The sequence below is a fragment of the Polyodon spathula genome, chromosome 30 (genome assembly GCF_017654505.1).
Source record: "Polyodon spathula isolate WHYD16114869_AA chromosome 30, ASM1765450v1, whole genome shotgun sequence".
NCBI lineage: Eukaryota > Metazoa > Chordata > Actinopteri > Acipenseriformes > Polyodontidae > Polyodon > Polyodon spathula.
The window spans coordinates 6,982,460-6,995,091 of NC_054563.1; the positions used below are offsets into that span (position 1 = coordinate 6,982,460).

The 12,632-nt window shown below is 36.9% G+C and overlaps 2 protein-coding genes across 2 annotated transcripts; one reads left to right on the top strand and one right to left on the bottom strand.

Moving 5' to 3' along the window:
- The first annotated feature begins 1,386 nt into the window (after window positions 1-1,386).
- lamtor1 (late endosomal/lysosomal adaptor, MAPK and MTOR activator 1) lies at window positions 1,387-7,349 on the top strand. The gene is made up of 5 exons (XM_041233035.1): window positions 1,387-1,630; window positions 3,373-3,521; window positions 4,625-4,702; window positions 5,168-5,291; window positions 5,725-7,349. The coding sequence occupies exons 1-5, from the start codon at window positions 1,589-1,591 to the stop codon at window positions 5,815-5,817; spliced, it is 486 nt and encodes a 161-aa protein (XP_041088969.1). The 5' UTR covers window positions 1,387-1,588; the 3' UTR covers window positions 5,818-7,349.
- Window positions 7,350-8,402: 1,053 nt separating this feature from the next.
- Window positions 8,403-12,093, bottom strand: lrrc51 (leucine rich repeat containing 51). Its single transcript, XM_041233034.1, has 5 exons — window positions 11,979-12,093; window positions 11,372-11,460; window positions 10,752-10,957; window positions 9,993-10,141; window positions 8,403-8,937 (listed from the first exon to the last, which is right to left on the bottom strand). Exons 2-5 carry the CDS (start codon window positions 11,448-11,450, stop codon window positions 8,799-8,801), a joined length of 573 nt encoding a protein of 190 aa, XP_041088968.1. The 5' UTR covers window positions 11,451-11,460; window positions 11,979-12,093; the 3' UTR covers window positions 8,403-8,798.
- Between the last annotated feature and the right edge of the window lie 539 nt (window positions 12,094-12,632).

Sequence of the window (12,632 nt, forward strand, 5' to 3'; positions counted from 1 at the left end):
GTGTCTTTTCCTACATATGCCGATCGGGTTCTTAATGAGCCTTTCTTTTCACTCCAGCAAATGACTCACACCATAAAAGGGGGTGCGCTAATTGACTAGAAGGGCGCTCTAACAGGTTCGTTGTTCCGTATCACCAGCTTTACAATTTCTAATTCAAACAGAAGGTGCGAAAAAGGGGCATTTCTTTGACTAGCAAGTGGACACATTGGGATGGTGGTAGAGGGCACAGGACGTTTCTGTTGTTTTAAACAGGTATTTTATTGTTATTTAGCACAATCTCAAACTCAGCTGTGACTGAACACAAAATGCAAGACAGGTTGTTTATAATTAGGCTTGCTACTCTACCTTCCTTTTAAATCTGTAATTAACATTGTTAAACCATCACCACTTCTTAATTACATCATGGATGTCAGACGATGATGAATCAAGCTGAAACATTCTAGCTGTAAATTCCTTGGACAAAACTGGTGACTTTTCTCTCACTGTAAGGAAGATGAAGTCACGACGCTACACACGGCTAATTTCATAAATCAAAACGCGAGACTGTTATGCAGTTCCGTCCCAAAAACCGGGCCTGTGTCATACCTCTTTCCTAACTCCTTCAAGGAAGTAGAGGGTACAACACTCTTACTCACAATTTACCAATAGTGATGATGACTTTGGAATGGCCCCCACGTGAAATAGCAATAGTTTGTGCAGTCTTGCACATGGAAGCATCTGCCAACCAAGCAGCTACTATCAGCCAAAGTCTGACAGACCGACTGTCTTTCTCACTGGGACGCAAACTGACTATAGCATCTGCAACAAGGAGATGCAGATATTAGAGTATACGTCAGTGATCACTCACGAGGGACAGCACATTTCCACATTGTTTTCAAACTGTGTACCCAATACACTTCAAATCTAAATATTTACTAAGTATGGTGTTAAAAAAAGGCATCTTGATAAGGTCCCAGTGTTCTCCTACTAATGACGTAGTCATCTTAAATATTAAGGGCAGTATTCAGCATTAATCATATTAAGCCTGTTAAATTGCCTCTCCAATGAGACCGACATGATGTAAAGAACCTTTTGTTTTACCTAGATGCATCAGGATGTTACTTATTTACCGCTTTGACTTGAGTACAAAAAGGCATACACACATAAATCAATAAAAAAAAAAAAATAAACTAAAACAGAAAACTAAAATAATGTTACATACATTAGCTAAAATTTAAAATAACAAAATTCATATGGTATAATATTATTATTAAGTATGTATCTTCATATAACACTATTTGCTTGATTAACAGTAAAAAACAAAACAAAAACAGAACAACATGGTCCCTATCACGTGATAAGGGTGTTTCCCTTCCCCGAGAGAGCTTCGTGTTCACCGGATATTATAAGTTGTTGCCCCAGAACAGCCGTCATGTGATTTGATTCTCGTATTTGCAGAGGAGAAGGGTGGATGAACCCGAGGAAAAGGAGCAGTTATTTCTCCTTCAAAACCCGAATTGAGTTTGTTTTTTGTATTTGTTTACCGGGAAGAAAGCTGGATATTGAAGTCGTTTCTCTTGGCAGATAGCCGACATCACCACCGGACACTATGGGTTGTTGTTACAGCAGTGAGACTGAGGCCACGGAGCAGGTACTGGAGACAGACTGACACAGACAGACAGACAAACAAATCGCTGTAAACATTAACTGTGTAACATAGCGTGGGAGGGGAAAGCTGCAAGTGATGTTAGCTGAAGAAAAAAATCGGTATAATAAGAACATAACTTATGTCATGGAGACGCTAAATAACGTCGGCGATATGGAACACCGACAGGGAAATGTCACAACACAGGGCCTGGGTGAAGGGTGCACAGTAAGCAGCTACAGGGGTGAAGCTAGCAACTTAGCGATATTGGACAGCAGCCACACAAACTCATTTTACAGCAGGGACTTGAGAGAGACAGAGGGATAGCGACTTGGGCTGCTAAGAGGCACACTAAGGATTGAGAAGACGACAGTTGTTGATGGGACACAGATTTAATACTACCTTCGGAATTTAAAAAATGGCATAGCAACAACTGGAGTTTCATTCACTGTTATGACATACGTCGCACGTTACTGTGTGGTACACCCTGTGACATTCATTGGTGACCACTGCTTACATCACAAAACTGAAGAGATGGAGTACAAATTTGACCACACTGACTGGTTAGATCTGTACAGTATTTCTTAACTAAGAGGGTTGACATTGGCAGCTACAGTTCTACTGCCTTTGCCACCCCCTAGCAGTAGAACAGCACAGTCAAACATGTAGACCATTTGACTATAGTGACCAGTTTGTTGAAACCCCATATATTTCCCATGATGAATCAGCTATATAAGACAAGTTGTGTATTTTATATTTAGAACATAATAGTTTTTTGTGGAGGACTCAGAGAGCATCTGTCACATGAACCCAACATAATCGCACAACAGATAAAACCACAGAAGTGAGTCAGTGCATCACAGTCCCATCTATATTTGAAATGTACAGTAAAAGTGATGGACACATGGGCAGTTATCAGAAACATTTTAAGCACTTTCCACAATCCATAAGTTATGGTTTCTAGGCAACATCTTTTAACTGTGAGCCACAGAGCAGTCTAAAAACAGGAACTACAAGGCAACTGCACCCATCTCAGTGTGCCATGTAGCCCATATAAAAAAAAATAAAATAAAAAATAAAAAAAAGGAAATTGAACTATGACATGTTAGGACTGGCTGATTTTCATTGTTTATATGATCATTAAATAAATTGATCAAGGTTCAGAAAAGGTTTAAATGTACTCTTGCCTATACTGTCTAACCTTAATTGCTTTTGTAACGTTGTCTGTATGTCCCTTATTCGCAGGTTCAAATCGTATATTTTCCAAAATGCTGCATTTGCGTTTTTGTTTTTAGTTTTGTATATTTTGTCACAACAGCTCTGTACAAGCATAATTGAAAATATTTAATTCTGCCAGTTTTTAATTTTTTTTTAGTGACTTATATTTTATAATTTTATCCTCTGACCATTTAATGCAGAGGCTGAGAATATGTGCATGAACCACAAACCACACAGCTCCTGTAGCTGAAACTAGTGGCATGCATGTTCTGTCTTGATCTCAAGGTTAGCTATGTCAAATAATACCTTGTGTATTGGCCAATTATAGTGCAGTCACCTGCACCGTCAATAACAAAGATTCATACAGAATCACAATAACATTCATTCTCATCAAAGCAGTCATGAGAGTGCTGCTGGCTTTATTGTTGCAGCTGAAAATGAGTTTGACCCAAACAAGAGAATCATGTAAATGTAAGAAAGTGCAGTAAATAACAACAATTGTGTCTCTTTGTTTGTCTAATATTCTTTAGGATCGAGAAGAGCGAAAGCCACTACTAAACCCAACCTCTAACCCGCCCAGTAAGTCCACCAATGGGACAGAGCGGAATTCAGCAAGCCTTCCCTCTGCCCGGACAGATGAGCAGGCACTCCTCTCCTCTATCCTCACAAAGACAGCACTGTGAGTATTGATCTGGGCAAATTCACAAATACAGTACTTCTCTTTTATTCACTGTTATGATGAATAGATAGTGCTAGAAACGAAAGCCCCCTCTGTCATCCATAATAAACTGTAGTCTCAACTTTTAATGCACACCCACACAATCTTTTCATTGGTCAGTTGGAGCACTGTCCATTCAATAGAGAGGAGAAGAGAGAGTGCGTCTGGAAGTTTCAAAGGGTGCTGATAATTCTTTTGCTGTTGTAAATTTAAGTATCTAGGCACTGGACAATGTTTTTTTTTTTTTTTTTTTTTTACGTGTGTGTATTTTTGTAGCCAATTAAAAAGACGTTATGTTGTCTTATGTAAGGAAGGAATCATTAAAGCTGAAATCAGTCCTCTTCAGTTGTGCAAGCCTGTTTGTGCCTAATTTATTTCTAAATAACATTTAACAAAATCAGTGAGCAACCTTATTGCTTTGTAAGTCAACTAAGCTTCAACCTAAAAAAAAAGTTTGAATGACTTTTCCCCTTGTGGTTGCACTTGAGTTGTGTATGAGAAATCCCTGAGTGTTTCTTTCTCTATTAGTAAATCCAAAGCTGCACTTTTCTCAGATTTAGGTGACCTAGAGCTGAATTTGGCTATTGGGTCAGGCTCACATGGCATTATATAGCTTTAAAAGTAGTAATGAGTAGAAAAGTAGGTTTTCATTTCCCATTATGTTAAGGCTGTTATGGCTTATCAGAAAGCTAAATCAAACATTCCTTCTAGACATCTTGTCATAATTTGATTCTATTACAAAAAAAAGAAAAATCTATTATTAAAACAAAGTATTTTGATGACCTAAAGCAGGGGTGTCCAATCACTGTCCTGGGGGGCCATTCCACTCCAGGTTTAACAGGTGACATTATATAATTAGCTACTTCAGGGTCTGTGTGGAAGTTTAATTAGTTCATTTATATACACATGTAGAACATGGATGGAGCAAAGACCAGGAGTGGAAAGGTATTTCAAGATTAGTGCTAATCAGGGTGAGTGAATCAAGTTGGTCGAGAGGAATGGGCTTGTTTTACTTGAATGGAAGCACTCTAGTAAAACCTGGTTTTCTGTGTGTCCTTTTCCAGGAATATAATTGATGTGTCTGCAGCAGACTCCCAGGGAATGGAGCAGCACGAGTACATGGATAAAGCCAGACAGTACAGGTGAGCCTGGCTCCAAACGCTGTGGTAGTATGTAGAGGCGCTTTTAGCTGATCTGCTGATATATGCTCTGAAAACAGTGTAGAGTTATATTACATTCTATAGTTCTGTGATGCAGGTAACCACTTTTATCACTCCCACTCTTTAGCTTTACAAATAAATTCAGTCTATCAGTAAAATTCTGATTTAAAAAAAAAAAAAAAAAAAAAAAAAAAAAAAAAAAAAAAAGAAAAAAATTAAAAAAAAAAAAGTTTAGAATAAAAAAAACACCACAAAGAGCAAACTTAATTTTTGCACAGAAAGTACAGGCCATAAATTGGGTGGTACAAGTTCAGTTCACATCCTTTTGCCTTTTGCTCATCTGCAGTTAATTTTGGAAAAAGTCGTATGTTTTTTTTTTTTTTTATCGCTTTTATATATCTTTATTTCTAAGTCGGTTTTAGTTCTGTATATTTCTCTTTAACACAGTACAAGACTGGCAGTGCTCAGTAACGGCCTGTCACAGAAAAAGCCTGCTCCTCTGCCCTCTTTAACCAGCCAGCCGCATCAAGTGCTCGCCAGTGAACCTGTGCCATACTCGGACATACAACAGGTAGAACCACTTCCTTGATTTTGTATTAGTTGTCGGTTGTGCTGCTTACCCGTGATGTCCAGTCCCTTGTATAGGTGTGCTGGGAGAGGTTCCAAATGTGCAGTTTTGAAAGACGCATGTTAAAGCAAATGCATGCATTTTCATCTTGAAACATCAAACACTACACTTGGCTTCAAAATTCTGTTCCATGCCTTATTTTCAAGTTGTGTTGCACTCCTTTTCTTGGACAGTGAAAGGTTTATTTCCTGACATTAACAAACCAGCTGCTTCTCCTATTGACCAACATGTTTTCTAGCCTGTAACAAACTTTTGGTACCAAGTATCATCTTTTTAAATCAAAATGCAATAACAGTGATCACCTCTATAGTGAATGGAAGTGCAAGACGGGAAGGATTTGGGGAATTCATCTTTTTCTCTCTGTTTTTTTGTGCAGGTTGCTAAGATAGCTGCATATGCGTACAGTGCACTTTCACAGATAAAAGTGGACGCGAAGGAGGATTTGGTTGTGCAGTTTGCTATTCCCTGATCAGTTGGGGAGACTCTTCTTACTCTCTCCCTCAATCGCTGTCCCTTTCTCTTCCCCCACATATCTACCCATCCCTCCATCTCTCTCTCTGTCTCCTGAGATTCCAGCCGTGCCACCACAGTGCATCAACAGCTGAAGACTTGGAAACTGTAATCTCTGCTAACTAGAGGTCAACTCGTACCGATTGTGAATCTCCAGACACACCAACTTTTGAGCTTTTCAGGTGTGTTTCAGAAGCCCTTGTCATAAAGGAAAAACTGGGGACTGCTGCTGTTCAAGAGCATTATTAACCAATTTAATCTTAAAAATAGGGCTTGAATTTTGTATGATTATTCAACTGATTAAGTGCCAGAATAGACTGATAGAATAGATTGCCTCCAGTGAGTAGTTTATTAATGTAAATAAATAAATGAGGAATGACGTCGAGGGGGTCTAGTGAAAGAATGCCTTTCATTTTATAAAGGACAAGCCTCAAATCCAGGAAGGTGATTTTTCATCAAAGCTGTCAGTGGACAGCTCTCATCACAAAATCACCATACTGCTCAACAGAATTTGTCACAACACTGAATGGAAGAGGTGGTTTTTTCAGGTCAGGATTATTGAGGAACTTTGGCAGTTCTTTGTGGAGAAGTTCGTTTAGTGTTAGCCAGTGTCATTTTTCCCTTCACCTAGTATAAGCACTAAACACACGCACTAACAGTTTTGCTGATTTCAGTCAGTAATTCCTCTGTGCTCATTGTTCATTCTGTATCACCATCCTGTCCCACACAAAAACAGTTAGGAAATAAAGTTCAGATCATTTGACTCATGGAATTGTAACGATATGAAAAAGGCCAGTGTTAGGTTGTCTGATTTGTAATTTATGAACTCGTCCTGTTTTGTTTAAGCTATGTGTTTAAAGTGGTCTTCAAGTGTTCTCTTCTCCATTGTGTTATTTTTCAGTAAACAAAAAAGTGAACAATTCAAGCCCTTGTTTATTACATTTGTTTTATATATGGTAAGATGATTTATAACTTTTTATTCAGAAAAGACCATCTGGAACACTACCTGTATATGAACACAGTGTATCAGTCTCTTTCACTTTAAAAATAATTTTTCATATACACAAATATGGAAGCGAGGCTTATGGAACAAAAAACACATGATCCGAACACAACTCCTAATCACTTAAGGTAAAAATGAGCAAGCGGTGGATTTTGAAGCCATTTAGTTTCTAAATGAATATACTTGAAGAAATGTAGATGTATTTCTTCATTTTTTCTTTTAAAAGTATTTATGGACACTTGTATTATGTCTGTACTGGTGCGAGCAGATCTCTAGTGCAAAATCAGACACTTTTCGAAGTTTTAAAGGGATGAACCTTAGGGCTGTAAATCTGCAGACGTTTTTATTCTGCTTTTTGCTGTGTGCTATTAGTTTTTTGTTTGTTTGTTTGTTTGTTTTGTACTTTAATGTAAAATACTACCTGAATTAAGTTGCCCATACTTAGACTAACCAAAAAAAAAAGCACTTATTAATAAAGGATTCAGATATCATTTTGTTTTCTGTTTATTGTAATTATGCATTAAATAAATATTTGAAAGATATATTGCTATAATTCTTTATTACTAAATGGGTACATGGAAATGCATTCAATTTTCCTGAATAACTGAACTAAATTTCTTTGAAATAACATTACACGTTAGGCAGATACTTTTATGGTTTGAAATGGCTCTTTAGCCAGCCCAGCTGATTTAATTAGATGTTTCTTCAGTACAGTGCAGCATTTACTTTGCACAAACCCCTTATGTGTGCAAGTGCACTCTTGACACTAGATGGCGACATCAACTGATTCTGTTACGGAAGGCTTTTTTTTCTCAGTTTCTCAAATGCACCAGCACAAACCTGTACAAAGAGAAAATACATGTATTTTTTAATTACTAAAGGAAAAGCTGTATAGAAATTATGTATCGTAATGTATGTTACAATGTGAAATGCTATACATTAGATTTGTACATCCAAAAGTAAGAGGCAAAAACATTTTTCTAGGTTATAAACTACAACATTTCATGTTCAGTACTGTATCATCTTATATGGATATGCACCTCCTTGTATTACATGGTCCAAGACTGGTATAATGTGTGTGTTTTGTCATATGTTGCAAGTTTATCCAGGTAGACCATTTGGGGCCAGGTTTACCAGGTCTTCTAAACTGTTTTACACATTATTATGTGAAAATAAAATCAATGGATTAATGTTAGAAAACTACTAATAAACACCTCAAAAAATAATTTAAAGTTTCAAACTTATGCCTGGGTGTTTGCTAGTTGTTTTAATTTTATTTTCCCTTTGGTGAAAGAACTAGATAAATGTGTCCTTATCTGTTCTTAGGTGGCCCTTTGTGAACTTGCAGGATTTCAAAGACCTCCTTCATGGGCTGGTGTTAACACTGTATAGTGCTTTAATGAGGTTTAGCCTCCTTACAGAGGAATTCGAAGATATGTTCAAATAAACAGTAACTCAACTTGAGCTTTTTACAACGTCTCCATTTTTACTAAGTTTACTTAAACTTTTATTTCCTCCAAGGTAAGTCATTGTATCTTGTATCTTGTAGATTTTGCAGGGATATCTAACAATAGGGGTACCAGAAATAAACCAAAATATGTTCACAAGATGTAGCACCTTGCAAAACAACATCTGGGGTTAAGCATTATACTGTACGTCTAAAATGTCACACAGAGCCACTTGACAAAGAAATATGAGTGCAGAAATGCCTGTGAGCAGCTGACATTAAAAAAAAAAAAAAATACTTGTTTTGCCATTTGACACACTGATTCAAGTCTATTTAATTAGGTGTTAAAGTTGAAATGTGAGTTTCTATGAAGTCATAAAGCCAGCCTGCCCCCATGCTTTAACCCCCTTATTCAATCCGTGTCCTCTCGGTGTAGTTTGAGGTGTTGCTTTCTGATTGGTTAAGTGGACGAGATGGCCTGTGATTGGAACTACACGTCCAAATTCCTCTTCGGTCGTTTCTGTTGGCTGAAGCCTCTCCTCCATACCGCTGCAGTGGCCCGGTCCTGCTTGGTCACTGCACTGAAGTCTAATGTTTTTAACTGGGGCAGTGCCGAGATCACATAGTTCCTTAGGTCACAAAAGAGACATCAAATCAATAAATATTTAGAGAACAAGAAGACAATATTACTACGTACCAGCCTTCTACCAATTTTTTTTTGTATGGTTTATTCTCCACTATATGGCTACAAAACAGTAATCAAATGTTTTTACAAACTAACACCAACCAAATTTGGGATTTAAATATGCCATGAACAGCAAGAAAACAAATGCAATGATCAGGTTTCTTTCACTTTTAAATGTTTGTCCTAGTTATGGATGTATCCCACAATACATAGAAAACAGCCTCTAAAATAGTTTAAAAAAATCTTAATTTAAACTATTGTTCCTTAATATGCTGAAATGTATCCTAACTCGATTTATATGCTACATTGGACTATTTGTTAAACCCTAGTGGATAATTACTCTGAACTCAGTTTTCTGCTACCTTTTTCAAATGAAAAACAAAACACAGAAATTGAGTGTTGAAGTATAATAATAACCAGAAGTTCCCACAGGTTTTTTGCTGTTGATCAGCTTCCAAGTCCATTTCTCAATTTATCACTGGTAGATGTATTGATTTACAATGAACTAGTGTACGTTTTATAAAAGTGATTTCAAAAGTTCAATTTCTACAATAGGTAACCTAAATTACAGATCTTTTTTTTCCTGTTTACAGTACAGAGTGGTTATTTTGGAAATGAACTAGGACACTTTGTAAGACAGAGAAATACAGCAAATGTCTGCTTTAAGTGCACAGCGCTGCCCTGTTATGAGCCTACACAACCCAAATTATTATATAAAAAATGTGTTAATTTACAATATGGTTAATTTATTTCCAGATAATCAACGGTACTGTTTTTATAAATGTTCTTGTATGGATGTTTGTTTGCTTCTTGGAAAGACTGTGAGATTTATAATTAGTGAACCACTTGTTGGATTACTGTGTATCGATATGGTTTCATAGTCGTTGGGGACAGCTGATTGGTTTACGGTTGTTCTAGAATTATTTTATATTAAAAAAAAAACAAAAAAAACATTGTGCTTCCACCCTGAAAATAAAATTCCCCTTTACTCTTCCTTACCTGTATCCTTTCTCATTCTCCAAGGGGTTGCCGTGAAGTGTCAGGCTAAGCAGGTTGGGTAGAGCCGCCAGTTTGTCCACTTCTCCCAGTGTGATAATACTGTTGCCATGGAGATACAACACCCGCAAGTTCTTGTACTGAGTCAAGACCTGGGGGCAGACAGAGAGGAAGTGTGACTGAGTTTGTTTTTGGGACTGGGAATTCTATAAGGAAAAATACACTGTTGATGTACAAACTAATGAAATTGAAAGTATAGTAATATTTCTTATAAAATAAAAACGAGAGAGAAGCGGACATGCGCTACCCTTGTGATGGACAATCGAAACTATCCGAAAAAAAACAAAGTAAACCCACGTGGAATCAATTTAACATAGTGCCCGCTCTAATTACGATCTGACGAACATCCCCAGACGAGCGTGCAAAACTTGGGAAACAGCTTGGCACAACCAGGATTTAAACCTAAAAACACCTGACTGCATGACCATGCGATAGTGATTTTACTGAGTGAGTCACTGAATACCTATTGCAGTACCATTTAAATGTGTAAAACGGATGACAGCTATTTGAAATAGAATTAAAAAGAAACTACAACACTAGAAAAAAAAAGGTTTCCCAAGATATCTTTGTGAAGGTCTTGTGTGTTATTTGAGCTAATCAGTGGCAGCTAATCATTTAACTGTGCTGAGTACAAAGAAGTGTAAGAATTGTACACATTGGTGTTGTTCACTGTAGCTGACTATGCTGGAATGAGGCACTTACATTGTCGATGGTGGAGAGATCATTGAAAGACAGGTCGATCCAGGACAGCTGGCTGGTGTCTTCTATAAAGTGCCCAACAGCCTCATTAAAACCGCTCAGGTCTGGCAGAATGTTGTTGTTGAGACGCAGCACCCTGCTGCACACTTTCCCTTCTAGGGTATGGTGTAAGCACCGTAGACCTGTGCGTGGCTCCTCTGCCACCGCACCTGCAGGTGACCATTGGCAAAACAGGTTAGGGGGATCGTTAGTGTAGATTGCAAGTCTGGCAGACCCTTCTACTTATATGAATGCTTTCACATTAATGTTACCACAATGTAATTCAGCTCACAATGCTAACTGATACAGATCCTAGGTTTTCTTCTGCTTTTAGTCATTATGTGAAACATGCTTTCTGAGTGATAACAGAGCTTAAAGATTAACAACAGTGTAGAAGAGTAGCATTCACACAAAACCTTATTTAAGCCTCCAAAATTATTATTATTATTATTATTATTATTATTATTATTATTATTATTATTATTATTATTAATGTATCTATTTTTAAGCTCTAAGAATAACACCCTGCTGTTGTGTCCCTGTCTTAATTACAGTCAAAACACACACAGCACAGGCTGTGTTACCTGTCATGGAGTTGATACATTTGAAAGACAAATCTAATGGGGGGCCATACATGGTGTCTTTATTCACTTTTCCAGCCATTTTGTATTACCTGTAAATAAAAAAAAAGCAAATTAAATTAATATTGATGTCAAATACCGTACTTACAAGTATGTTAAAACATTTTTATTTTATTTTTATTTTATTTATTTTTTCTGGGGGGGCTTTATCAAGCAGTATTAAAAATAATAATATGGTAATCTCCCTTTTGTAAAAGTTATAGTTCCACGTTAGTCTGCAGCATTCTGCTCAGAGGGAGGGGAACTCAGCCGAGCTGCCCTCAGCGGCCCGCTTACCTAACGCGCCCACTGTGTTTACACCACAAATACTGTGAGATCCAAAAAAATATGGCCAGTAATGTTACACTTTTCTGTAGCTGTCTGGGTTTTTAAAGAAAAATTAAACTTTTTAAAACCTTTTACATGATAACGTGACGCGTTTTCACAGAAAACAGAAATACGTTTTCTGTCAGGTTTATCTTTTAGTTTAAACGCTAAAAGATTAATTGCATATTATTTCACTTATATAATTTCTTAAAATATAACCTTAAAATATATCAATTGTTCTTACCCCAATTGCACAAAGTTCCCCGACGATGCCCAGTTCTAGACTAAAAACAAAGCTCGTTTCCAGGCAACCAGTGGCAAGATGAATCTGGGAAATGTAGTTTTATTCTGCGCGTAAAGCCGCTTGGATGTTTTGTTTTGTTGGCGTAATTACAGTACAGTAGTACCCGCTGGAATATTATTTGATTTACATTTAAAAAAAAAAAAAAAAAAAAAAAAATAAAAAAACTAACAAACATACAACAAGTAAAATAAAATAAACAATACAAAATAATAATAATAATAATAATAATAATAATAATAATAATAATAATAATAATAATAATGAAGAAGCGAGAGGATGTCTATACTTTGACTTTTTATATTGCTGAGGTAACAAGATTAGCAAGACTACTGTGATGATGTCACACTATTCTGACGCAGCGATAACAATGGGTGAAAATAAATGGCACCATGCTTTCATATTTAATTATTCTGACAACTGATTTTTTTGAGGGCCAGAAAGTGGTACCTCGTCAGAATGTGGTACGCTGTCAATGCTGTGATTAACTACTGCACAAATCAATACGAACAAGACAAACTGTAGCTCACCTACAACATGGTATATGTTTACAATTGTAGATAACCCATGTTGCTCATCAGTTCAAGTCACTTGGCT